We start from the raw sequence: 27173 nt of genomic DNA, 5'->3' as shown, positions 1-27173 counted from the left end.
TGCAGCTCACAACTTGTCCACCAGAGCGTTGTGGAGTTGTTGGATTGTGTATTTGATGAGTTTGATGATGAGGGAAACCAAGAAATCCCATAATGAGCCTCTGTAGCGTAGCTCTGAGCAGCTCACGGCTCTGCTCTGACAATTTGACAAAATGTTGAACTATCCCTTTAATAGTACATGTAGATAAATAAATCATTTTGTCTTTATAGTTACTGTGACGGTATGTGATCGTCTTCCAACCTCTGACTTTCATTCTGGATCAGTGAAAACATTCTAGGTAAATGTTTTCTCTTTCGTCCGTCTGCCGCCGCTCCAAGAACTTCACGGTGCGACGCCGCTGAGGCTCATGGGAAATGTAGTGACTCAGTGAAACAACAAAGTCTGAAGCTTCACACAGACACAGAGAGACGATCAATAACTAATCAATACACCTGATCAATACACCACCTGATCAACAACAAGGAGACGAGGTCGTGGAACCAAAACAACTTTATTTACAAAAGTCTGACGACGCTGCACCACAACAGTCGCATTAAGAAAAACTCTCTAAAACTAGCGATGATAAAAAATAAAGAATAAAAATAAAGAAACAACAGGAATTCAGAGGGACGATGATGTCATCAGAGGGGCTGATGATGTCATCAGAGGGGCGGGGCTCCGGTGATGTCATCAGATCAGGTCGGCCACTGCGGAGAGAGAAGATCAAACAGGTCAGCGTTGTGTTTCCATGGTAACAGCCTCTCACACACACACACACACACAGTCTCTCTGGTAGTGTTTCCATGGTAACAGCCTCCTCTCCGTACCGTTCATGGGCATCTCGTCGATCTGGGTGGAGTAGTACTGCTCGATGTCTCTCAGGATTCTGATGTCGTCGTTCTTCACAAAGTTGATGGCCACGCCCTTTCTCCCGTAGCGACCGGACCGACCAATCCTAGAGGAGGAGGGAGGGGGTCAACACGGGGTTAAACACATTCACACAGTTGATGGCCACGCCCTGTCTCCCGTAGCGACCGGACCGACCAATCCTAGAGGAGGAGGGAGGGGGTCAACACGGGGTTAAACACATTCACACAGTTGATGGCCACGCCCTTTCTCCCGTAGTGACCGGACCGACCAATCCTAGAGGAGGAGGGAGGGGGTCAGAGGTCAACACGGGGTTAAACACATTCACACAGTTGATGGCCACGCCCTTTCTCCCGTAGCGACCGGACCGACCAATCCTAGAGGAGGAGGGAGGGGGTCAACACGGGGTTAAACACATTCACACAGTTGATGGCCACGCCCTTTCTCCCGTAGTGACCGGACCGACCAATCCTAGAGGAGGAGGGAGGGGGTCAGAGGTCAACACGGGGTTAAACACATTCACACAGTTGATGGCCACGCCCTTTCTCCCGTAGCGACCGGACCGACCAATCCTAGAGGAGGAGGGAGGAGGTCAGAGGTCAGAGGTCAACACGGGGTTAAACACATTCACACAGTTGATGGCCACGCCCTGTCTCCCGTAGCGACCGGACCGACCAATCCTAGAGGAGGGAGGAGGAGGGGGTCAGAGGTCAACACGGGGTTAAACACATTCACAACAAGCAGCTCAGAACCAATCACTGATCAATGATCAATGATCAATAGAGAGAAGACGACGTCATGTGATCACAGGTCAAAACAACCAGACAGAGATAAATAAACCAAATAAAGACGAGAAGCTGAAAGAGAAGAACAGGAGATACACAATCATGATTAGACATGGTCACCATGGTCACCATGGTGACCATGGTGACCATGGTGACCATGGTGACCATGGTGACCAGGGGGGGAATGATTGGCTGTTGGTTTATTATGTTACTTTTATAGGCTCATGACATTACGTACTAGCCCTTTATCACTGTGAATATTCAGTGTAAATCAACCCCCCAGCTGCACTTCAGGCTGCACTTGAGATCATTTCAGATTACAGACCATAGACTAGGGCTGGGCGATATGGACCAAAAGTCATATCCCGATATATTTTGTCTGAATATCGATATACGATATATATCCCGATATTTTTCCGCAAAGTGAGAGCAAATGTTCAGTCAAAGTTAAAGCCAAATATGACAAGTCACAGGTAGTTTTATTGAAACCGGCTATTTCACTGAACAGTTGCAAAATCAAATGAATAAATAATAAACAGGTTTCTTCATCTGGTTCATGAATAAATGTTCAGTTGCTCAAATAACAAAATATAAACATAAATACTGCCTGACAAGAGTACCTTTTTTGAAATCAAAGTAATGGAGTAATGGATTTTAGAAGGCGTGATTCCATAAGGCCTCTTCTAAGATCAATGTTAAAAGTTGGCTGGAAATGTGAAAATATTGTCATTATCATGTATAATTTATTATAAGACATTTCTGTAACATAAACACCAGCTATAGCAGAGTCTTATAGAAAGGCACTCTTGAAATAAAAAAAAACGATCAATTGTCTGCACTAAAAACTAAAAAACAACAACTATGTGTCTGTTATTTCTCAGAGATTTTTTTTTTTTTTAACCTGGAGTCACGTGACGTGCCCCACGTCTTTTCCGGTCAGTCGTCATGGAAACGTCACGTGACACTCACGGACCCACGGTTTGGACCAGAGTGAAAACAAACGTGTGTAAACCATGCATGTATTATATTATCATAGATCCATGGGGTAAACGCGAACCTTACGAGCTGAATCTGGTGAAAGCATCGTGGCTCACAGAGGTCTGGAGCTCTGACGCTGCTGCAGGGGCCGGCGTGCTAATGGCTAACGGCTAATAACAGCTAACGGCTAACAGCTGTGCTACAGCAGCTGACTGAGCCTCTAGAGCCGCGGCTCGGCTCGTTAACGGCAATGAGGTCGACGTGGACTCGGTGCGTTCCTCTCGGTCAGCTGGTGAAGCAGCGGTCTGAAGCATGAAAAAATAGTTAGAGGAGGGGCGGCGGCGCGGAGCGCGGCGAGCAGTGCAGAGAGCTCCAGATCAGCAGCCTGAATGGAGCAAGGATCACAGCGCAAATTTGAACTATATCGATATATGCGATATGGTCAAATTCCATATCCCATTAAAAAATATATCGATATATTTTTTATATCGATATATCGCCCAGCCCTACCATAGACGGATAAAAACATTCCAGACCAGGATGATGATCAGAAACATTTTAATTAGTTTGTGTGAATGATCAATAATCAGTATTAGTGGCAGTAACAGTGTTCCCTTAGGGCCCCATAGAGAGCTGCAGCTGAAGCAGGAAGTAACGTCACCATGGGAACAGAGGCCCCTTAGGCCCTGTGGAGGCTCCGGCCCTGACAGGACGTCAACAGTGGACATGTCTGTTTGGTCACCATAGTTACACAGTGGTGTGTGTTGCTGAGCCCTGGTGACCTCACGGCAGCAGCAGCAGCAGCAGCAGTGCATTGTGGGATTTCTACATGTCCAGATGCACCGTTGCATCGTTTGCTATGTTGACAGCTTTTTTCCTAAGCACTTCCTCGTACATACAACTTAATGGTTTCTGTCTTGTCCCTATGATTTTTGAGGCTAGGTTTACTATTCTCTGCAGCTGCTTCTTCCTTTAATGTTTAGATTACCACACCACATTGTCATGTTAAAAGTTGTTAAAAGTATTTCAAGTGAAAATTAGTTTGAAACAAGTGAAAATGATCTAAAAACAAGCTGCTTTTTATGTGATGAGTCTCATTTTAAGTGGAAAGAGATTTGTTTTGACTAGAAATGAGACAAATATTCTTGTAGAGACGTAGAGTTTTTGCAGTGGGGAGGGGGCGGGGCTACGTGGCGCTCCCTGAGGGGGGTTGGGGCTGTGTACCCATGTATGTAGAGCTCTCTGTTGTTGTATTATGGGATGTTTACCTGTGTATGTAGAGCTCTCTGTTGTTGGGCAGGTCATAGTTGATGATCAGAGAAACCTGAGGGACGTCCAGACCTCGAGCCCACACGTCCGTGGAGATCAGCACACGACTACAACACAACAACAACACAACGTTACAACAACAACAACACAACGTTACAACAACACAACGTTACAACAACAACAACACAATGTTACAACAACACAACGTTACTGACCACGCCCCCTCACACCCGTCACCATGAATGAATGCTATGCTATAACAGCCTCATGAATTGATCTTTATTTCTCTTTCATTTAATTGAATGACACTCTTGCAACCCCCCCCCCCCTTTTTTTTGTCCTGTATGTGTGTGGGATTTGTTTGTTTGTTGTTTTAAGTTGTAAATGCTCATAAAAAAAACTCTTAATAGCAAAAAACCATGAATGAATGCTGAATGAATCAACTGTCAAACTATTAATGAATTCCTTAGTTCTGTCTCATCTGAATTACTGCCCAACTATTTGATAATCATGTAAAAATCTATATTATTCCTCTTGATCATGTTAACTTATTTACATTGTGCTACTTAATATGCATTTCTATAATCTTGTTAATATATTCAAGATAAATGATTTGATGTAATTCTTTGTATAAACACTGTATTGTTGGAATAAGTGTTTGATTTAATGTGGAGCCCAGGAAGAATAGTCTGCATCTTTATGTAGACTAGAGTGTGTGTGTGTGTGTGTGTGTGTGTGTGTGTGTGTGTGTGTGTGTGTGTGTGTGTGTGTGTGTGTGTGTGTGTGTGTGTGTGTGTGTGTGTGTGTGTGTGTGTGTTCACCTGGCTCCAGATCTGAACTCCTTCATGATGGACTCTCTCTCCTTCTGAGGCATGTCACCGTGCATCGACGACACCGTGAAGTTAGCCTCACGCATCTTCTCTGTCAGCCAGTCCACCTGCACACACACACACAATATACACATTATAACACAATATAACACATCTTCTCTGTCAGCCAGTCCACCTGCAGAGACACACACAATATACAATAAATACACAATATATACACACACACAGAGACAAACACACACACACACACAGACACACAGAGTGAGTCCATGTGTTTCCCGTCCCCTCCGGCCGTGGGGTCTCCTCCTCTCCTCCTCTCCTCCTCTCCGGTGTAACAGCGGCACGGTGTCTGCAGTGGCAGTGCTTCCACATATCAGACTAGACAACAATAAGGCTGTAGCCATAGCAACCTGTAGCGTCCTGAAGCGTGTACACATGTACATATTTTAGTACACGTTCACATCCCTAATATACAGGTGTATATACACTATATTACCAAAAGTATTCGCTCACCCATTCAAATGATCAGAATCAGGTGTCCTAATCACTTGGCCTGGCCCCAGGTGTATAAATTCCCTTAGTTCCAGTGAAAGGAACTTTGAATGCTTCAGGTTACCAAAACATTTTGGACGATTCCATGCTCCCAACCTTGTGGGAACAGTTTGGAGCGGGCCCCTTCCTCTTCCAACATGACTGTGCACCAGTGCACAAAGCAAGGTCCATAAAGACGTGGATGACAGAGTCTGGTGTGGATGAACTTGACTGGCCTGCACAGAGTCCTGACCTGAACCCGATAGAACACCTTTGGGATGAATTAGAGCGGAGACTGAGAGCCAGGCCTTCTCGACCAACATCAGTGTGTGACCTCACCAATGCGCTTTTGGAAGAATGGTCAAAAATTCCTATAAACACTCTCCTCAACCTTGTGGACAGTCTTCCCAGAAGAGTTGAAGCTGTAATAGCTGCAAAAGGTGGACCGACATCATATTGAATTCTATGAGTTAGGAATGGGATGGCACTTCAGTTCATAGAGTAAAGGCAGGTGAGCGAATACTTTTGGTAATATAGTGTATCTATGATGATGATGATGGATGGGTGCGGTGCGTCTCCTGCGACATCACAGAGACAGCAGCTGGTCTGCAGAGCTGCTCGGCCGGCCAACCTCCGTCCTCATCCCGGGGGAGAAAACCATCACTAATAACTTACCCACAGGTTTTTAGAGGTTTACCACCGGCTGGTTACATTATTTCTAGGAGATAAATGTTGGTCTCAGTGATGAAATCATTAGTTTTTTTTAATGAAAAGTGAAGCTTCCTGTGTGGACAGAGCAGCGCTGCCTCGGGGCTCTCATGTACAGAAATCACCACATAAATAAATGTTTTACAATCAAAGTTTTATTTTACTAAGCTACTGTATATAACATGGTTACGGTTTTCTGCTGCTTTCCTGCTCGTCCCAAGTTACTCTCCCACTGAAGGAAAAAACAATTATTTTTAGGATCCGCTGCAAACCGACTTTTCAGGTTCTGAACCAATTATGTTTTTAGTCTGAAAGCGCCGGCCGCTTCAAAGTTGCTTTCGGGAACCAGAACCGCGTCGGAGCGCCACCAGTGTGAAACCGCTATGTGTGTATCTACTGACCTTTCTCTTTGTGTTACAGAAGATGACGGCCTGTGTGATGGTCAGAGTGTCGTACAGGTCACACAACGTGTCGAACTTCCACTCCTCTCTCTCCACGGCAACAAAGAACTGTTTGATGCCCTCCAGGGTCAGCTCATCACTGGGGGGTAATAAGAGAGAGTAAGGGTTAGGGGTAGGAGAGGAGAGGGGGGGTTAGAGAGTAAGGGTTAGGGGTAAGAGGGTAAGAGAGGGGGCAGAGAGGGTTCATAGATGACGTTCAGAAACTTGTGGAGAGAACAATAAGACTCTGCTGCTGCACCGATCAGCTGATTGCCGTTAGAAGATAGAACTACTTAAGGGTGTTTTCAGTGTGCACCCTAGCGCACCAAATGTTAAACTGATCCATTGTTTCATGTTTCAGTTGTGCGGCTGCTTTTTGTCACTCGGGACCAAACCTGGAGAGCGTCATGTCTCCATGACGACCGGCTGAACTCTGGAAGCGCTGATTGATAAAACTTTCATGATGGAGACTCCAGTAGGGCCGGTTGTTAGTAGCTCTGGTCATTTATTTCTAGACTGTTTGTATGTATAACTCTTGGCAAACGATAGTTCGATCTACTTTTCTAGTTTGGTACTTCGGCTGGTTTCCAGTTTCACACATCAACTAGTGCAGCAGAGTTCAGCTGCAGCCGAACCGAGATGAGGCTGCACTAGTTCTGGTGCATTAGAGTGCGATGAGCTTTCACACTGACCCAAACTGGACCAAATGTAGTGCGATCTAATAACACTGCAGGTGTGAAAACACCCTGAGACTCTGCTGCTGCACCGATCAGCTGCTGTAGAGAGGAGCAGCAGCCAATCAGCTGCTGTAGAGAGGAGCAGCAGCCAATCAGCTGCATGTAGAGAGGAGCAGCAGCCAATCAGCTGCTGTAGAGAGGAGCAGCAGCCGATCAGCTGCATGTAGAGAGGAGCAGCAGCCAATCAGCTGCTGTAGAGAGGAGCAGCAGCCGATCAGCTGCTGTAGAGAGGAGCAGCAGCCAATCAGCTGCTGTAGAGAGGAGCAGCAGCCAATCAGCTGCATGTAGAGAGGAGCAGCAGCCAATCAGCTGCTGTAGAGAGGAGCAGCAGCCGATCAGCTGCATGTAGAGAGGAGCAGCAGCCAATCAGCTGCTGTAGAGAGGAGCAGCAGCCAATCAGCTGCATGTAGAGAGGAGCAGCAGCCAATCAGCTGCTGTAGAGAGGAGCAGCAGCCGATCAGCTGCTGTAGAGAGGAGCAGCAGCCGATCAGCTGCATGTAGAGAGGAGCAGCAGCCGATCAGCTGCATGTAGAGAGGAGCAGCAGCTGATCAGCTGCTGTAGAGAGGAGCAGCAGCCGATCAGCTGCATGTAGAGAGGAGCAGCAGCCGATCAGCTGCTGTAGAGAGGAGCAGCAGCCAATCAGCTGCATGTAGAGAGGAGCAGCAGCCGATCAGCTGCTGTAGAGAGGAGCAGCAGCCGATCAGCTGCTGTAGAGAGGAGCAGCAGCCAATCAGCTGCTGTAGAGAGGAGCAGCAGCCAATCAGCTGCATGTAGAGAGGAGCAGCAGCCGATCAGCTGCTGTAGAGAGGAGCAGCAGCCAATCAGCTGCATGTAGAGAGGAGCAGCAGCCAATCAGCTGCATGTAGAGAGGAGCAGCAGCCAATCAGCTGCATGTAGAGAGGAGCAGCAGCCAATCAGCTGCTGTAGAGAGGAGCAGCAGCCAATCAGCTGCATGTAGAGAGGAGCAGCAGCCAATCAGCTGCATGTAGAGAGGAGCAGCAGCCAATCAGCTGCTGTAGAGAGGAGCAGCAGCCGATCAGCTGCTGTAGAGAGGAGCAGCAGCCAATCAGCTGCCTGTAGGTTGTGTAGGTTCCTCACCGTTTGACCAGGATGCGTATGGGGTCGGTCATGAACTTGTTGGTTCTATAGGTTCTCTAGGTTCTATAGGTTCTCTAGCTTCTATAGGTTCTCTAGGTTCTATAGGTTGTGTAGGTTTCTCACCGTTTGACCAGGATGCGTATGGGGTCGGTCATGAACTTGTTGGTCATCTCCAGGATCTCGTGCGGCAGCGTGGCGCTGATCAGAACCACCTGGGTGGCCGGAGGAAGGTAGCGGTACACGTCGTAGATCTGCTCCTTGAAGCCTGATTGGACCACACAATCATGATGTCATCACAACCACACTGATGATGTCATAAAATCATAACTACAACCACAGTCACTACCCGGTTTGCATCGCTGCCCGGTTTGTGTAAATACTGCAGACCGGCCGCCATCTTTGACCGTTGTCTACGGCAACTCCACTTGGACAAACTTCATTATTATTACTATGTGACACAGTGGAAGTGACACAACGGTGTCACAGCTCTCCTCTCGGTGGGGAGAAAAAACGAAAATAAGAAGCTCTGGTCTCGGTCCGCGACACAAACACCACGTCCTGTTACCCGTATTCTCTTGCAGATGCGCCACATGATGCAGTTTATGAATCGATAAAAGCCGTATTTTGATCATCATTATGTTACATTGTGACCACGTGATTCTGTCGTGGTGTCAGAATGTTTAGTGATTATTAATATTCATAAATATAGCGCTCGTATGCCTCTGAGACTCTGATGCCTCAAGACGCTCAATATAAAAACACTGTTGACACTCGGGCAGCGTCGAGAAGCTTGTCGGGCTAGCAACGGTAACTAAGGGGGGCGGGGCTTTGGGAAAGGTCAATTCAACTAAGTTTGTCCAAGTGGAGTTGCCGTACGTAGCTGTCACAGATCGACAACCACAACCACACTGATGACATCACAGCAGCTCTCTGATGACATCACAGCAGCTCTCTGATGACATCACAGCAGCAGCTCTCAGCCTCACCCTTGTTGAGCATCTCGTCGGCCTCGTCCAGCACCAGCATCTTGATGGCTCTGGTCCTCAGGCTGCGGCGCCGGATCATGTCTGTAGCAGCGGGACAGAGAGAAGGTTAGCCAGCTGGTTGTCATGGAGACTCACCGAGCCTCAGGCCGGCAGCCAATCAGAGAGCAGAGACTCACCGACCCTAAGGCCGGCCAATCAGAGAGCAGAGACTCAGACTCACCGAACACCCGGCCCGGCGTGCCGGCCACCACGTGCTGGCCGTAGTCGAGCTTCCTGATGTCCTCGCCCACGTTGGTGCCTCCGATGCAGGCGTGGCACTGCACGTTCATGTAGTCGCCTAGCGCCAGCAGCACCTGCAGCCAATCACAGAGCAGAGGGGACCAGGGGGCCAATCAGAGAGCAGAGCACAGAGAGAGGGCCAATCACAGAGCAGAGGGGACCAGGGGGCCAATCAGAGAGCAGAGCAGCACAGAGAGGACCAATCAGAGAGGAGCACAGAGAGCAGAGGGCCAATCAGAGAGCACAGAGCACAGGGGGCCAATCAGAGAGCAGAGCAGCACAGAGAGGACCAATCAGAGAGGAGCACAGAGAGAGAGAACCAATCAGAGAGGAGCACACAGAGCAGAGGGCGAATCAGAGAGGAGCACAGAGAGAGAGAACCAATCAGAGAGCAGAGGGGAGCAGGGGGCCAATCGGAGAGGAGCACACAGAGAGAGGGCCAATCAGAGAGCAGAGCAGCACAGAGAGAGGGCCAATCAGAGGCAAGGCAATTTTATTAGTATAGCCCGTTTTTACCACCAGTTTGTCTCAAAGGGCTTTATTACATCCCATCATAACAACATCCTCTGTCCTTAGACCCTCACATCCACTGAGGAGAAACTCCATGGAAAACCCTTTTAACAGGGAAAACCAGGAGAAAGCTCAGGGTGAGCAACAGAGGAGGGATCATCACCCAGGACAGAGATGTTGTTACAGACAAGACAACAGTTTATAGTTTATGACACAATGTGAGAAACATGAAATGAGAGAGAGAGCCAATCAGAGAGCAGTACACAGAGAGAGGACCAATCAGAGAGCAGAGGGGACCAGGGGGCCAATCAGAGAGCAGCAGCTCGTGCAGCAGCAGAGAGAGGACCAATCAGAGAGCAGTACCTTCTGTATCTGTCCAGCCAGCTCTCTAGTCGGTGCCAGGATCAGCGCCTGAGTCTCTCTGACCTGGATGTCCAGACACTGCAGCACCGACACACAGAAGGTGGCCGTCTTCCCCGTCCCCGACTGAGACCTGCAGGGACAAGGACAAGGTGTTAGAGACGATGTTTTCCAACATTCTCATTCCTAATCATAACAGACCAAATGACAAACATCATTCACACACACAGAGAGAGATAACGCCCCGAGGAGCCGTCCCACTAACGCTTCTACCTCCAGAAATACCACTTATCATGAGGCATTTAAATACAGAAAGAAAAAGAAGAAGACAAGGAGAAAAGCATTTATATATAATAATAAAAAATATATATATATGTATATATGAATGTATAGACACACATCCATGCGAAAAATAAATTATGATAATAAAAAAAACAAAAAAAACAAGCGAATTGATAATAATGAAAATAAATAGGTAAATGCATAATCAAAAAATATACAACAAAATAATAATGCTTAATTCATTTAGTGTCATTAATAGACTCCAGATATTTCCCCCATTAGTTCCATTTCATCTTGTATCCTGTGCTGCTATTTTTCCCGGTTCTTTCCAGTTCCTCAGAATAATCTGTGGACCAATCATGATGCAGTCTGTATCTGTATCCACTGCTGTGTTGGTTTAGGGAAGGCAGCAAGCCCCCAAGCCCCCCACCATCTAATATGTACCGTTTCAGGCAAAATACAAAACACCACCAACAATAACACAATTAATCTTTAAGCTTAGGACCGGACCATAGCAGATGGTTCTGGTTCTGGTTCTGGTTGGACTGGAGGGAGAAGACACTGAACCACTTACTGAGCGATGACGTCACGGCCTTTGATGATCTGTTTGATGGCGCGCTGCTGGATGGCCGACGGCTTCTCAAACCCTGAAACACAACAACACACATACACCCGGGTCAGAAACACAACTACACAACACACACACAGCCGGGTCAGAACCAACAGCTAGACCCATGTAGGAACTTCCTACACATCTGAAATGACCAAATTCCAGATCCTTGGAAAAGAGATTGTTGAATCTCAATAGATCCTTCCTGGATAGATAAAGGTTCACTACAAATGTTTCTGCTCACTGAACAAGGCAGGACACAGCAGCTGTAGAGTTAACATGTTGTTCAGGGTTAGAGGAGGTAGTTACTACAGTATGATAGGATTATGATTGTCAGAGGTAAAGGTGATAGGAAATTAGTTTTCCCTGAATTCTTTTTATCTGGTTCTGTTCTTAAAGAATGTAATGAAGTGAAATATCTTGGTCATCATATTGTAAACGATATGTCTGTTTGTTAATGTTGGGGTGCCAAACTGCTCTGCTGTAATACACAATCTTATGTATAAATGTATGTGCTGGCTATCGGCCTCTAGAAATGATATAATTTTGTTTCTGTGTGATGGTGAGAAGAGCTCATTACGGTGGAGCCACTGGTGCCCCAGTCTGGATGTGAGGGCTGATGTCTGTCCCTCTGGGACCGCATCTGGTTGATATTGATGGCGATGTTTGTTTTACATTGAACTGTTGCATGTTTTTTTTATTGTTTATCTTTTATGTATTTCTAGTCCCTATGGACCTCTGGATTGTGTCCATAATAAAGTCGTATTATTATTAGGCCTACTGCCTTGTCTGGATATGAGGGGAAACTTTTAACAGGGGCAAGAGTAAGTTAGAGCATAGAGCCTGAAGCCTGGCGGCGGGAACAGCGGAGGTTTAACCCGGTTTAAACTCACTGAACCGATACAACTAAACTACCACGGCTATCTAACTACACTGTTTTAGATTATATTATATTACACATAGAGAGTCTGTGTTGTAAACAGTAAAGTAACGTTACAACTTCAGACTGAAACACCGGGATGAAGCTAACTTTAACGTTACCGGAGCATCAACACGTTTCAGTCTGAGCCTGAACGACCGGTAAACACAGTAAAACACGGTGTAAACACTATAAACACAGTATTAACACGGTAAAACACGGTAATAACGTTATAAAACACAGAATAAACTCGGTAAAACAGCGGGAACAGACCGGGTTTAGTCGAGCATTAGCTTTAGCCTCCGGAGCTAACTGTGCTAGCGGGGCTAACGGCGCTTCTGAAAACTGATCTGAATCAGAGGGTCCCCCTTATGAAATCAATGTTTATTCTATTTCATATTTAATTTATTTTTGACTATTTATTTTGAGATGTTTATTTTAATTTAAATTGTATTTCAACTGTTCTGAATGTATTCTATTGAAGCACTAATGTGTAACTTATGTTCCTATTGTGAGCGGAGTTTTTAACTTGCACTAATGTTGAATAATGTTCATCTGCCATTCCCTTCACACTTATGGTTCTATGTATATGTCTATGGTATATGCACTATGAAACATACCAGTATTGTTTATTTGTTGGACTTTTTCAATAAATAATTTGAGGAAAAGAGAAAAACAAACAGCGCTAACGGAGCTAACTGTGCTAACGGCGCTAGCGGCCTCCGCAGCCAGCCCGCTAGGCCGCAGCAGAAGCCTCGGCCTACCGTAGGCGTAGATGCCGCGCAGCAGGTCCTCCCGCAGGCCCATGGTGTCGAAGGTCGGGGTGACGTCCACCTCCTCGCTGGTCTCGAACTCCACCTTGGTCATGTCCTCCTCCTTCAGCAGCCTCTTGCTGCGGCTCTGGGCCCCGGCCACGGCCATCGTCATCTGGCTCTAGGGGGTCTGGGGGATCTGATTCTGGGGTTAGGGTCTGGTCCGGTTCGGTGCTGCGCTGCTAACGGCTAACGGCTAAACACGGGATGGATGGCGATGGGGATACCGCATGGGTCGCGCTGCTGCTGACGTATGTCCGGCGCGACGCGGCCACTGACGTCACTAATGTAAAGAAAAGGGCTGTTCCACCCACTGACGTGCATAATAATACATATTTAACATAGTTAATCTCTTCATATTACCAGGTAAAGTCCATAAAGTCAAAATGTCCAAGGCAGCCTCCTCATTCCCATTATCTTTAATTGAATTAAAACATATATTTTGAGTCTGTAATCCAACAAAAATCAAAAATCAGCTCAAATTACATTCAGTGAACCTGTCTGCTATCTATCTATCTATCTATCTATCTATCTATCTATCTATCTATCTATCATCTATCTATCTATCTATCTATCTATCTATCTATCTATCTATCTATCTATCTATCAGTTGTAATGCTGTTCCTTCTGGTAGCCTAATAACTCTATTACTGTAAGAGGTATTAATATGTGTTTCTCTGTCAAAACTAAGAAAATAAATGATCTCATTGTTTCAAACTGACATCACCACCACGACTCCACCTGTTGTTCAATAATACTGGTCTAACGTGGTTAATGGACTGAACTGGATCCATGTAGGGAACCTCCCATAACAAATATGACATGTTAAAATGTAATAAAGATGCTACATCTCAAGGGGCTTTCTATCTATCTATCTATCTATCTATCCCTCAATAAATTCAATATCAATATCAATATTTCTGTGTGAAGTTTCTCTGAGTGAAACTGAAGCAGCTGCTCTGCCTGTGTCTCTCCACTGCCTCCTACTGGAGAGAAGTAGCAGTTACATTCAAGACCGACTCTTTTCTTTAGATTGGAACAATATTCTTTTTGGTGTCCACGGTGTCAGAAGTCAAACGCAGAAAGAACTGTATGTCATAAACCTGATAATAATATTAGGGAAGTGTCACATACACAAAGCTAAAGGTAGCCTCTCTGACCTGTTTAGTGGCAGCACAGCAAAGTATCTGTGACTTGGATAATAAGTGAGAAAATAAATCTTAGTGGTTCTCTGAGTCAGTTTCCTTCTGGACTCTGTATCGTTATCTGATTATCAGTCAGTCAATCATATCTATTGCATCCGGTTTGCCTGTTCACCTGCTGCTTTAATCAACATCCCATGTTCTTTCTTTTTGTTTTTTTAGTATGTTTTTATTTGAACTTGTATTATAAGTATTTTAAACTATTTATTGCACTCTCCACATTTTCTTTTTCTCTCTTTTCTTTCTTGGATATGTGTGCCATTGTTACTACTGTAGTGGATGTATTGTGTATGTATGTATTGTAAGCACAAAGCAGCTGTTACGACACCATCTGCCCAAGACAAATAAAGTTCATTTGATTTGATTTGATTTGATCTGATCGTACCGGTGTGTATCTACATGTGAACAGGTTGCTGAGTCAGTTTAGTTTATTGTCATTAGAGGCATTTATTATTAAATATTAAGTGAATGAATGTTTTCCATCTTGTCTGTTGTTTCTGAAGCAGGAAGTAAAACTCCACTCAGGTTATAAAACTTTATTCAGAGCTGTCGACTTCCAGGCCTCTGGGGGCCCGGTCTGGTCCGGCTGCTGGTCCATGACGTCATCATGACATCATCATGACATCATGATTATCACGCTTTGTCTACAAAAGTCTTTTCTTCCATTGATTATTGATCCTTTCAGAGGAAACAGTCAGTGAACAGAAACGTAGATCCACTCAGACCTGGACCTGGTCCTGATCACCTTGTTGCCATGACGACGGGCAGTCACACACACACCTGTAACCCTTTAACTGTCTCTGGTGAGTCTGGTGAGTCTGTTCCCATGGCAACAGAAACAGGAAGTGTGTGTGTGTGTTCAGTCGTTGTGCTGGTGCAGGTCCAGACTGACGACCTGCAGCTCCGTCAGGCTGCTGCTCTGCTGACTCAGCACCATCTGTTACAGACACACAGAGAGACAGAGAGAGGCATGAGCACACGATAACGGCCGGTGTAGTTACCATGGATACAACCATGGTAACGGCCGGTGTAGTTACCATGGATACAACCATGGTAACGGCCGGTGCAGGTACCATGGATACAACCATGGTAACGGCCGGTGTAGCATAGACCTACGGGTGTATAGGTACCAACATAAAAAGAGGAGTAAAGCAATATATTAAGCAGTAATATATATATTTAAGCATCAAAGATGTTCAATCAAACCCACATAGTTTGAAACAACGTTCACAACAACGTGTCACAACTAAGCATAAAGTCCGCTAGCTTAATGCTAACGTATGATGTAAAACACCATAGACGGGCTAACAAATTAGCTATTTTGCAGCAACCGAGCCACAGCAGTAAAGCTGCTAAAAACTGTTTTAATTGTGGCTTTAGCGCTGTCAACACGTCACCGTTTAATCCAGAGTCTGTGGTCAGTTCATAACGTTTGTTAGGAACTTGCACCAATGTTTGTTCTGGGAGAAGTGCAGAGTCTGTGTGAGCCCCGACCGGGGACCATGGTAACGGCTGTCACAGCCCCGACCGGGGACCATGGTAACGGCTGTCACAGCCCCGACCGGGGACCATGGTAACGGCTGTCACAGCCCCGACCGGGGACCATGGTAACGGCTGTCACAGCCCCGACCGGGGACCATGGTAACGGCTGTCACAGCAGCAGCAGCCGCTCTACTGAGCTGATCTGCCGGGGCCGAGCTCCGTCCTCATCCCAGGGGATCCCGCATGCTTTTAGAGGTTTACTGCTGGCTGGTTAAATTGTTTTGAAGAGATTAATGTTGGTCTCATTGATGAAGTTTAACAACTGTGGCAGTGGCATTAGTTTGTTTGAATGAAAAGTGAGCAGGGCTGCTTCTGGGCTACGGACTGAAATCACCACAGTTACGTAAATAAATAAATGTTTTCAATGAACCGATCAGTCTAATAATTTTTATTTTGTTAAGTCAACATGGTTACTGTACATTGCAAAGACTATTACCACTTTATGACTTAGAATTGGTTGGTATTTCTATGGAGTCCTATCGCCACTCATGAGCAGCCAATCACAGAGAGGTGTGTGTGTGTGTGTGTGTGTGTGTGTGTGTGTGTGTGTGTGTGTGTGTGTGTGTGTTACCGGGTGCAGCTGCACCGCCGACATGGGGATCTGTGTGGCGACCGGCGGCAGCGAGGTGAGGAACACCTGAGAGACGGCGCCTGAGGAGGAGGAGCAGCAGTGATGTCATCAGTGACGTCATCACAGAGAGAGAAAAGAGATAAAACAGAAACTAAGAAGAATGACTCTGAACTAAACTCCTCAACACAACTACAGAGTTCAGAGTTAAAGTTAAACATGAACTTTAATGTTTTAATCTGAAGCTGTGTTTATTTATTCACTGAATCTTTTATAGAGGATAATATTTTATTCTCTTCTGAAGCCGGAGCAGAGACAAAGACAAAGACAAAGACAAAGACGTCTTTATGCAGCACACTGTCTCGTCCCCGTTAAATAAACATTAAAGGGATAGTATCATTTTTTTAAAGTGGGGTTGTATGATCTCCAAATAGCCCCTAAGTACTTTAATTGCAGTAGAAGACTCTCTGCACTCCTCCCGTTGGAATGGAACTGGAACTGTGTATTATTTTTCAGGTAAAACCTCTTTTAGGCCGTGAAAATAGGCCGTTTCTTTGGGTCTGTTCATAACACTGTATGTTGTAAATCTCTGGGCAGGGCTATTATGGGCTGGCGTTGCTAACGGGAGGAGTGCAGAGAGTCTTCTACTGCAATTAAAGTACTTAGGGGCTATTTGGAGATCATACAACCACACTTAAAAAAAATGATACTATCCCTTTAACATTAACACATAAACACAAACACAGCAGTGTAAACAGCAGCGTGTTAGTTTAATGTGTCTTAACGTCAGACCAGTCGTACCGGCGTCGTGTGAGGGGGCGTGGCCTGTGGAGGGGAAGGTGTTGAGCACGGTGAGGCTGCCGTCGGCCAGCGAGGGCGTGGGCGCCGCGTACATCACCGTGTGGCCGCCGGAGTACATCATGTGACCCGCTACCGAGGAGGAGGAGGAGGAGGAGGAGGAGGAAGAGGAGACGATGGTGACAGGAAGACCGGCTGGAGGAGAGAAACAGAGAGAGAGAGTCAGCGTCCAATCAGAAAGCTCAGGCTGCGTTGGACAGAGCCCCCTACTCCCTACTGGGCGCTCCGGTGCACGAGCACCCACTGGGGGGGGGGGTCAAGGTCAAGGTCAAGGTTTCTGTATTAATAGAGTGATTCTCTGTTTACCAACAAGTCAGGATGCGTGCGCAACCTGACTGCAGAAAGAACCGGTTGTCATGGTTACCTCCATGGATCTAGTGTAGTCAAAGCGGTGTTAGCTAGCGATGTTGTCAGCCTACTACAACAGTTTATCACCTACTGATGTAGTGTGTGTTTTATACATGGACTGTAGGTTTTATAGTTTTATAATGGCAGGAAAAAAAAAACAAAAAAAACGTCAGGACGGAGGATCGAGTTACCGCGGCAACGGCAACTCAGCCACGGGACAAGCCACGGACTCTCACAGCACGGCGTCGGTTATCGGTAAAAACAACACTGTCACTGTGCATCTCTAACGTTACCTACAGCTATTTAACAGACAATCATGTTCAGGAAAATACTCACGATTACAAAACTCAGTGTCTGTGAGGACTGAGATGCTGCCTGGTCAGAGAGGGAAGAGGACGGACCTGTCTAAAGTCTGGAACAACTGCATAACGTAACTGTAACGTTACATGCATGACTGAGTATGTACCGGTAATGTAAAACAACGTAGCTTAACGTTAATTAATGTCAGCTGCTTTCCATTAGTATGTGACCTCGTCTTCAGTCACTGTCGTAGTAAACATTTCACAACTCATTCGCTGCAGTTATAACGTTACAGCTGTGCCTGTGAGCATTTAGCTTTATCACCATTCAAACCAACGTATCTAACACGTTATATTGCTCGAAATTAATCGCCAATGTTCTACTTTCTCTCTCGTTTGCCCTGAAAGATGAGCAAGTTGACGGTATTCTGTTAAATTTGCGCGTTTTGTTATTTTTATCTAAACAATTAGTGCAACTTCCAGCACAAAAAGACCTGATCACGGCTCTTGCTGCTCTCTTTCTGCAGGCGACATGCGCAGTAGAACGACTGTGACGTAGACGTAGAATCCCTCTATACCAGCTGGTAAATGTGTTGTGCAGACAGGCACTCAGCAATCCCAGTATAAAAAACAGCCACACAGACATCATGACACACAAATCACAAATAGAAAAGACAATATAATCAGAATACATGGTCAAAGTCATAGGAATAGAAATAGAAAAGTGCTTCTACACGTCCCTAGGGTCAGCTAAGATCACCTTGTGTCTTTACTATTCAGCATTACATTTACATTATATTGCTGTGGGTATGAAGCTACTTCTGTACCGTTCTGTCCTCTGCCCTTAGGGGTCACAAGACGACAGCCAGAGCGAAGGAGCTGGAACTCGCCGTGCAAAGGATGTGAGCAGTCATTACGAACAGCGCTGGCTTTACGCTGCAGCTGTGTGTCATAGAGGGCTGCCATGGTGAGTTGAGGCTCACCAATTATCCTACCAGGTACCAGGTAGGATAATTGGTGAGCCTTTAGAACCGTTTAGAATCAATGACAGTCCCCAGATATTTATAGCTTTCAACACATTCCACAGATTGGCCCTTTAATGACTGTGGGATCACAAGTTGGAGTCTGTGCCCTAAAATCAGTAGTTAGATGTCCATTTCTCCGTGCTCCGAGGGGTGCGTTCCCATCGCCCTCTAGTTCACTCCACTAGTTGGAACGCACCCCTCCTCCTGAGGGGGCGGGGCTTGTTCTCACCTGAGGAGGAGGAGCTGTGGAGGTCCGAGCTGCTCTGATTGGTCGACTGCACCTGGATGGTCTGCAGCTGCTGAGAGACTCCGCCCCCTGATGACACAGTAACAAACAGGAAGTGATGTCACAGCAGCAGCAGCTTCCTATTGGCTACATTAATAACTCTGTGTGTGTGTGTGTGTGTGTGTGTGGTCAACATTTCTACAAAAACTTTGCTTTGGACGATCAACATGTATCGTTTGGTTTCTTTTCAGTCTCGGCTTCCCAATTAAACTAATATTATGTAATTAATTTGATATTATTTTTAGCCAAAGCTCATATCCACAACCGCAAATTTACTAATCAAATACTTTGCACTCACCGTTTCAAAAACAAAATCAAACAATACATCAACCTAATTAGTCACAATCTGAAAATAAGAAAGCCATAAAGACCATAGCACTATTCTCTCTGTTTCCACGCTTTTGAATAGACCTGTGTTTACTCCACTTTTATTTGTAACCCCCTCCTCCTTCATTTTCACACTGTACTTCCCAATTCACAATGGGCCTCATTCACGAACCGTTCTTAAGAACAAATTTGTTCTTAAATCCTACTTACGAAGTTTTTACGAAGATTGTGGCATTCATGAATGTTTTCTTATCCAGAATTTGTTCTTAACTAAGAACAAAATCTACGAACAGTCAGGAGTATACTTACGCACTTTTAGATGCTGAGACTTCTGCAAAAACATCCGATTATAGCGTTTTCTTTTGTTCTGCAGTTGTATGATATTATATGATCTGAATAAGAATTATTTTCTTATCTTTTATGATGTTTTTATTAATCATATATATTAATAATAATAATTGACAAATCATTGCAGTTTCTTAAAAAAACATTATAGACACTTAATTCATAACAGTTGTTTTTTTGGGGGGGGGCTGTTTTTTTTTTTTTTCATATGTGATAATATGATAATATTTATGATGGCACACGTGAGAGTGTGGTCTCTCTGATAACAACCGAAGAGCTGCATCCACTGCTGACGCTACTAAATATAAATATAAAAATATAAACTAAATATAAGCCTTTTGTTTGTTTCTTTGTTTCATTCCTGCCGCAGTAGCGCCACTCCACTACTTCAGTTCTTTTTACGTTTGGAGTCTGGTGCTCCCTCCCAGATTTTCATTTGAGCATTTCAACTTTCTTTCTCACTTCACCTTCTCTGCTCAGTGCCTGTGGGTTCTGTGTGCACACGGCCCTGCAGTCTCATGCCCTTTTACGGGCATTGATGGGGCGGTTACCTTTGCTAATCCTATGTTAATTAGACTCACCTGGCACACGCCCTCAACTTACGAGGAGATGGCATAAGAACACAGCTGCCAACAATTCTGAGGCTTACGAACGCGTTGATGAATCTGACGTAGGGTTTTCTTAAGGAACTTCTTAAGAACAACTTAAGAAAGAATCTAAGAAGGTTCTTAAGAAGATATTGGTGAATGAGGCCCAGTGTCTCTACCTCAATAAAAAAAAAAAGTGTGTGTGTGTGTGTGTGTGTGGCTGTGATGTCATCAGTCAGCTGACCTGACAGCGACACGGTGGCGGGGAGGCGGAGCAGCGTGGTGGGCTGGGTGGGCGTGGCGTGGAGCGAGGGGGCGTGGCCTGACGTCTGCAGCTGAGTGAAGGTGTGAGCGCCACCTGGAGGAGGGAGGGGGTCAGAGGTCAGAGGTCAGCTGAGACAACATGGAGGTCAACAGAATCAAACTCAACTGGTTTTAGAATCTCATTAGGGGAAAGTTTAGAAAAAGACCCAAACACAGCCCATAATACGCCTATTCATTATGTTTCTCAGCTGAATAGGGTAAAGTTTTTAACCTTTAGATATCTCCATGAAAATTACTGAGTTGATTACTGACATTAAGACAAACAAGAAATGTATTACAAGTTTATTGAGATTCTTTGTCAACGTGAGCAAACGGTGCATAATCTAATTACGTGGCTCATTTGCATATCGACGACATCATCACCTGGCATCAAGGTGAAGCCTCCCGGCAGAACGAGTCCCGCCGACGTCTTCAGCAGCGTCCCATTGGACGAGGAGGAGCAGGGGGGCGTGGCCTGTTTGATCTGGTCCTATCAGGTGGAGACAGATAGAAAGGGGGCGGGGCTTAGCACAGGTGTCAATATCCTTTAGTTAACCAGGTAAAATAAAACTCATTCAGATTTAAAACCTCTTCTCCAATAGAGATTTCAGTAAAACAGGGTTAGACAATGCAACCACATGATCCTTCCTTTCTTCCTTCCCTCTTTCCTTCCTTCCTCTCTTCTTTCCCTCCGTCCATCCTTCTGCTTCCTTCCTTGACCTAATCTGTTCCCTCCCTCCATCTTTCTTTACTTCCTTTTCCCCTCCTTCTTTCAACAATCCCTTTTCCCTTCCTTCCTTCCGTTTTGACCCAATCTGTTTCCTCCCTCCTTCTATCTTTCCCTTTGTCCTTCCTTCCTTCCTTCCTTCCTTCCTTCCTTCCTACCCTTCGTCCTTCCTTCTTTCAATCTTTCCCTTCGTCCTTCCTTTCTTCTTTCCCTTCATCCTTCCTTCCTTCCTTCTTTCCCTTCGTCCTTCCTTCCTTCCTTCTTTCCTTCCCTTCATCCTTCCTTCTTTCCTTTCGACCTTCCTTCCTTCCTTCCCTTCATCCTTCCTTCCTTCCCTTCGTCCTTCCTGCCTTCCTTCTTTCCCTTTGTCCTTCCTTCCTTCCTTCTTTCCTTCCCTTCGTCCTTCCTTTCTTCCTCCCATATTTCCCTTCATCCTTCCTTCCTTCCTTCTTTCCCTTTGTCCTTCCTTCCTTCCTTCTTTCCTTCCCTTCATCCTTCCTTCTTTCCTTTCGACCTTCCTTCCTTCCTTCCCTTCATCCTTCCTTCCTTCCCTTCGTCCTTCCTGCCTTCCTTTCTTCCTTCTTTCCCTTCTTCTTTCCTTCTTTCCCTTCGTCCTTCCTCTCTTCCTTCTCTTCGTCCTTCCTTCCTTCTTTCCCTTCATCCTTCCTTCCTTCCTTCCTCCCATCTTTCCCTTCCTCCTTTCTTTCCCTTCCTTCCTTCCTTCCTTCCTTCCTTCCTTCTTTCCTCCCATCTTTCCCTTCATCCTTCCTGCCTTCCTTCCTCCTTTCTTTCCCTTCCTCCTTTCTTTCCCTTCCTTCCTTCCTTCCTTCCTTCCTTCTTTCCTCCCATCTTTCCCTTCATCCTTCCTGCCTTCCTTCCTCCTTTCTTTCCCTTCCTCCTTTCTTTCCCTTCCTTCCTTCCTTCCTTCCTTCCTCCCATCTTTCCCTTCCTCCTTTCTTTCCCTTCCTTCCTTCCTTCCTTCCTTCCTTCCTTCTTTCCTCCCATCTTTCCCTTCATCCTTCCTTCCTTCCTTCCTTCCTTCCTTCCTCCCATCTTTCCCTTCATCCTTCCTTCCTTCCTTCCTTCCTCCCATCTTTCCCTTCCTCCTTTCTTTCCCTTCCTTCCTTCCTTCCTTCCTTCCTTCCTTCTTTCCTCCCATCTTTCCCTTCATCCTTCCTGCCTTCCTTCCTCCTTTCTTTCCCTTCCTTCCTTCCTTCCTTCCTTCCTTCCTTCCTTCCTTCCTCCCATCTTTCCCTTCCTCCTTTCTTTCCCTTCCTTCCTTCCTTCCTTCCTTCCTTCTTTCCTCCCATCTTTCCCTTCATCCTTCCTTCCTTCCTTCCTCCCATCTTTCCCTTCCTCCTTCCTTTCCCTTCCTTCCTTCCTTCCTTCCTTCCTTCCTTCCTTCCTTCCTTCCTTCCTTCCTTCTTTCCTCCCATCTTTCCCTTCATCCTTCCTTCCTTCCTTCCTTCCTTCCTTCCTTCCTTCCTTCCTTCCTTCTTTCCTCCCATCTTTCCCTTCCTCCTTTCTTTCCCTTCCTTCCTTCCTTCCTTCCTTCCTTCCTTCCTTCCTTCCTTCTTTCCTCCCATCTTTCCCTTCATCCTTCCTTCCTTCCTTCCTTCCTTCCTTCCTTCCTTCTTTCCTCCCATCTTTCCCTTCCTCCTTTCTTTCCCTTCCTTCCTTCCTTCCTTCCTTCCTTCCTTCCTTCCTTCCTTCCTTCCTTCCTCCCTTCCTTCCTTCCTTCCTTCGTCCTTCCTTCCTTCCCTGACCCAGAGGACAACAGTAGTGTTCATAAAGAGCAGATCTCTGTCGTCCATCGAGAGTTAAAGAGTTGTTGTGTTTTCTGTTTCAGTGTTTTCTGACCTGCAGTGAAAAACAGATTTATTCCTAAAAGAGAAACTAATGTCAGTTTAAAGGGCCAGTTCTCATCAGTAGGAAGCTACTGTAGGTGTTTAGTGTTAATACGATGTGATGAAACTCATTTAAAGGGCCAGTTCTCATCAGTAGGAAGCTACTGTAGGTGTTTAGTGTTTATACGATGTGATTTATCTGCCTTCACCACCACCGTGAGCCGAGTCGACCGTGGCCGTTACCTTGGCGCCCTCGGGGCAGCCGTCGCCCTCGGCAACCTGGTAGCTGAGGTCGGTCTCCTCGAAGCCGGTGGCGCTCATCCTCTGGTCGGAGGAGGCGTCGGCGCCGCGCGGAGGAGAGTCAGGAGAGTTCAGACAGGTCTGGATCAGAGCTTTACCCGTCTCCGAGGTGATCATGGGCTGCAGCTTCCTGGTGGCAAAGGTGTAAACATGGCCCGTCTCACTGGCAACCAGCAGCAGCACCTGGGTCCCCGTCAGGGTGGACAGCTCATAGGCCTGGAACATACCATAATATACCATAATATACATTATAACACATTATAACATGTTATATTAACACAATATATAGTCTATTATTATAGACGTGGCCCGTCTCACTGGCAACCAGCAGCAGCACCTGGGTCCCCGTCAGGGTGGACAGCTCATAGGCCTGGAACATACCATAATATATACAATATATACCATAATATACATTATAACACATTATAACACATTATAACATGTTATATTAACACTATAGTCTATTATTATAGACATGTCCCGTCTCACTGGCAACCAGCAGCAACACCTGGGTCCCGGTCAGGGTGGACAGCTCATAGGCCTCAACGATAACAACAACAACAACAACAACGTTATTATTATTATATTAACAAAAATGAAAATATTATTATTATTAATAAAGATGAAGTTGATGATAGTTGATGATAATAACAGCGACGCGATGCCATCGCCCGTAGCGTGAGCATCACGTCCATCACGTTTGGTGTGAACGCACCGTGAGACCCTGTGACCCTGTGACATGTTATGTTATGTTTATTTATTTGATAAGGACGTCACAAATACATTGAGACTGTTCCAGTGAACAGAACAGATGTTTTGCTTGAGTGTGTTCAGCACAAGTGCTCATTTTCACATCACGTACCTTCTTCATGATGCCGGTCTTCCTCTTGCTGAAGGTGGTGTATCTCCTCAGCTTGTTGTCGATGAACTCCATCTTGATCTTCACCCTGCCGCGGGTCTTCTTCCCGGGCCGAGCCGCTGCTCCTCCTCCTCCTCCTGCTCCTCCTCCTGCTCCTCCTCCTCCTCCTCCTCCTGCTCCTGATGCTGCCGCCGCCTGGAGCTGCAGGCCGACGGCCCGCTCACTCCTCTCCCTCTTCACCCCCCTCCGCTCCGCGCCACACGGAGCTGAGTCCTCCCCCGAGTCAGAGTCCTGGTCCTGGTCGGAGCCGCTGTAGACCACCTCGCTGCTGAAGTCTCTGTCGGCCGTCAGGCTGCTCATCCCGGTGCCGGTTCTAGTTCCCATCACACCTCCACCTCCTCCTTATTAGTTTATTAGTAGTTTATTTCATAGGGACAGTTCACCACTAGTCAACAGAGTTAAGAGAGAAACTGTCAGTGGGCCAGAGTTAGAGTTAGAGCCAACAAGGCTAGTTGTCCTCCGTTGTCCCTGGACAGGTGTTAAAGGCAGCCTGAAAGACAAAAAAAGTACTTTCAAAACACAACTTACATAACAATCTAGCTAGTAAAGGCTCATAATAATAACAAGTACAACAGGTAAGAAGTCTGACATACAGCATAACAAAAGCTCATGGCAGCAGACATAACATGCAGACAGGGAGCGTTGTAAAAGGTTTGACACCAGAAATGATCTGTAGGAAGTTGAAGGATTAAAACCTGGTGGACAACCTGGTCAACTAGCTGCTGGAAAGCTACAGGGGACAAAACCCCTTTCTGGGGTCATTCTGCTGGAGAAATGATGTAAATGCAAATATTTAGGTACTACAATGGCATAAATAGTCATACAACTACAACATTTGGCAGAGAGTATCTTGACACATAGGGGGAGGCAGGAAAAAAAGATTCTGGGGTTTGTTGCAACTCAATTTTAAGATATCACCCTCAACATCCCAAAAAAGACAAAAAAAAGTACTGTTCGCCTGACAAATTCTCATGAAAATGATTATTTTTCAGCACTTTATGGAGAATATCTATGCCTAACATGTATATAGAAAACTTCCTTAATTCATACGCTTCCATTTGAGTCCCAGATAGCCTTTCTACTAGCTACTGGAAAGCTACAGGCTGTCTCCAAACAATGCAACACCTATTGTGAAAAACTCCATGTTAACTGGTATGATCAGAAACCATTCTATTTCTGGTCTCCTCTAAGTGAACAGATAGATAGAGAAGACCGTCGGCCACAGCAAGTGGCTTTGGAGATAGAAAGACTATCTTGGACTCAAATGGAAGCTTATGAATTAAGGAAGTTTTCTACATGTTAGGCATAGATATTCTCCATAAAGTGCTGAAAAATAATAATTTTCATGAGAATTTGTCAGGTGAACAGTACTTTTTTTTTGTCTTTTTTGGGATGTTGAGGGTGATATCTTAAAATCGAGTTGCAACAAACCCCAGAATCTTTTTTTCCTGCCTCCCCCTATGTGTCAAGATACTCTCTGCCAAATGTTATAGTTGTATGACTATTTATGCCATTGTAGTACCTAAATATTTGCATTTACATCATTTCTCCAGCAGAATGACCCCAGAAAGGGGTTTTGTCCCCTGTAGCTTTCCAGCAGCTAGTTGACCAGGTTGTCCACCCAGGTTTTAATCCTTCAACTTCCTACAGATCATTTCTGCTGTCAAACCTTTTACAACGCTCTTCTTCTCCCTGTCTGTTGTTTTGCTTTGCCCCCTGGGTATTTAACAGCTAGAAACACATGCAAGTAGCACACAGAGCTAAGACATTAGCACAAACAATATCAGACATTACAAGGCAGGACAAACCTCCTCCTCCTCCTCCTCCTCCTCCTCCGGTCCCAGCGGGTCAACACCGAGCCTGTAGCCGCAGCTCGGAGCTCTCAGCCCGGGCAGAGGCAGCAGCTAACAGCGGCTAGCCTGTTAGTCCGTTAGCCGTTACTTTGGCAACAACAAGTGAAACCGTCCGTCCATCAGAGAACTCCCGAGTCTCTCCGAGTCTCTCCGAACAGAACCGAACCTCCGGAAAACACCGAGCCTGTGGCCGGAGCTCGGAGCTCTTAACCCGGGCAGAAGCAGCAGCTAACAGCGGCTAGCCTGTTAGCTCGTTAGCAGCTAACAGCGGCTAGCCCGTTAGCAGCTAACAGCGGCTAGCCTGTTAGCCGTTAGCCGCTGTTACTTTGGCAACAACAAGTGAAACTGTCTGTCCATCAGAGACTTCACCTCCCGAGTCTCTCCGAGTCTCTCCGAACAGAACCGAACCTCCGGAAAACACCGAGTCCACGAACCGACTCGATTTCCCGCCGCAGAGTTGATCCAGTTTGAGTAAAAAAAGGAAAAATAAAGTTGTTCTGAAGTTCCGACTGACTGAGCAGCGAGGCCCGGCCCCCGAGATCCCTCCGCTCCACATAAGGAAATGACGAGCAGCAGCTCCCGGCGGTCGGTGTCCCTCCGCTGCAGAATCTAGTTCAACACAATACAGCGCGATGTTTTCACATTCCTCCGTTAAAGTGACGCACAACGTATCAGCTACGTCACAGCGACGTAAAACACGGTGTTTATTACGGAAAAGGTGCGAATTTAATGGGATTTAACTGAGTGTGTGCGCTATGATACCATGTTGTTTGGGCGGTGCGGAGGGACTACTTTCCTCCATATAAAGACACGGGTTTCCTTATAAGGACACAGCTGCTCCTTATATGGCGCTGCT

The 27173-nt window shown here is 46.0% G+C and overlaps 2 protein-coding genes across 4 annotated transcripts; both read right to left on the bottom strand.

Annotated features, from left to right (window-relative positions):
- Nucleotides 1–342: 342 nt before the first annotated feature.
- On the bottom strand, nt 343–13219 carry eif4a3 (eukaryotic translation initiation factor 4A3). 2 transcript variants are annotated; one of them, XM_083970948.1, is made up of 11 exons: nt 12934–13219; nt 11215–11287; nt 10362–10491; nt 9430–9562; nt 9210–9290; nt 8347–8488; nt 6349–6487; nt 4700–4815; nt 3878–3985; nt 807–934; nt 343–686 (listed from the first exon to the last, which is right to left on the bottom strand). In XM_083970948.1, the coding sequence occupies exons 1-11, from the start codon at nt 13094–13096 to the stop codon at nt 670–672; spliced, it is 1230 nt and encodes a 409-aa protein (XP_083827074.1). In that variant the 5' UTR covers nt 13097–13219; the 3' UTR covers nt 343–669. The 2 variants fall into 2 exon arrangements, with proteins under 2 accessions (XP_083827074.1, XP_083827073.1); XM_083970947.1 differs by lacking the exons at nt 343–686; nt 807–934 and adding an exon at nt 950–1418.
- Nucleotides 13220–14927: 1708 nt separating this feature from the next.
- On the bottom strand, nt 14928–26282 carry LOC310985310 (serum response factor-like). 2 transcript variants are annotated; one of them, XM_083970886.1, is made up of 10 exons: nt 26273–26282; nt 24408–24954; nt 24054–24086; nt 23489–23728; nt 21056–21161; nt 20613–20726; nt 19053–19139; nt 17095–17286; nt 16297–16376; nt 14928–15120 (listed from the first exon to the last, which is right to left on the bottom strand). In XM_083970886.1, exons 2-10 carry the CDS (start codon nt 24786–24788, stop codon nt 15043–15045), a joined length of 1311 nt encoding a protein of 436 aa, XP_083827012.1. In that variant the 5' UTR covers nt 24789–24954; nt 26273–26282; the 3' UTR covers nt 14928–15042. The 2 variants fall into 2 exon arrangements, with proteins under 2 accessions (XP_083827012.1, XP_083827013.1); XM_083970887.1 differs by lacking the exon at nt 24054–24086 and having other exon boundaries at nt 23489–23761.
- Between the last annotated feature and the right edge of the window lie 891 nt (nt 26283–27173).

Source organism: Trachurus trachurus, assembly GCF_905171665.1.
Source record: "Trachurus trachurus genome assembly, chromosome: 1".
NCBI lineage: Eukaryota > Metazoa > Chordata > Actinopteri > Carangiformes > Carangidae > Trachurus > Trachurus trachurus.
This window is presented reverse-complemented; position numbering and strand designations above follow the sequence as displayed.

Coding starts and splice junctions, on each gene's coding strand:
- eif4a3 (XM_083970947.1), bottom strand. CDS start 13,096: ATGACGATGGCCGTGGCCGGGGCCCAGAGCCGCAGCAAGAGGCTGCTG. Junction 11,288..12,933: donor GCGCGGCATCTACGCCTACG/GTAGGCCGAGGC, acceptor GTTGTGTTTCAG/GGTTTGAGAAGCCGTCGGCC. Junction 10,492..11,214: donor GGCCGTGACGTCATCGCTCA/GTAAGTGGTTCA, acceptor TTGTCCCTGCAG/GTCTCAGTCGGGGACGGGGA.
- LOC310985310 (XM_083970886.1), bottom strand. CDS start 24,788: ATGGGAACTAGAACCGGCACCGGGATGAGCAGCCTGACGGCCGACAGA. Junction 23,729..24,053: donor CCACCCTGACCGGGACCCAG/GTGTTGCTGCTG, acceptor ACGGGGACCCAG/GTGCTGCTGCTGGTTGCCAG. Junction 17,287..19,052: donor CCACAGCTCCTCCTCCTCAG/GTGAGAACAAGC, acceptor TCTCTCCTCCAG/CCGGTCTTCCTGTCACCATC.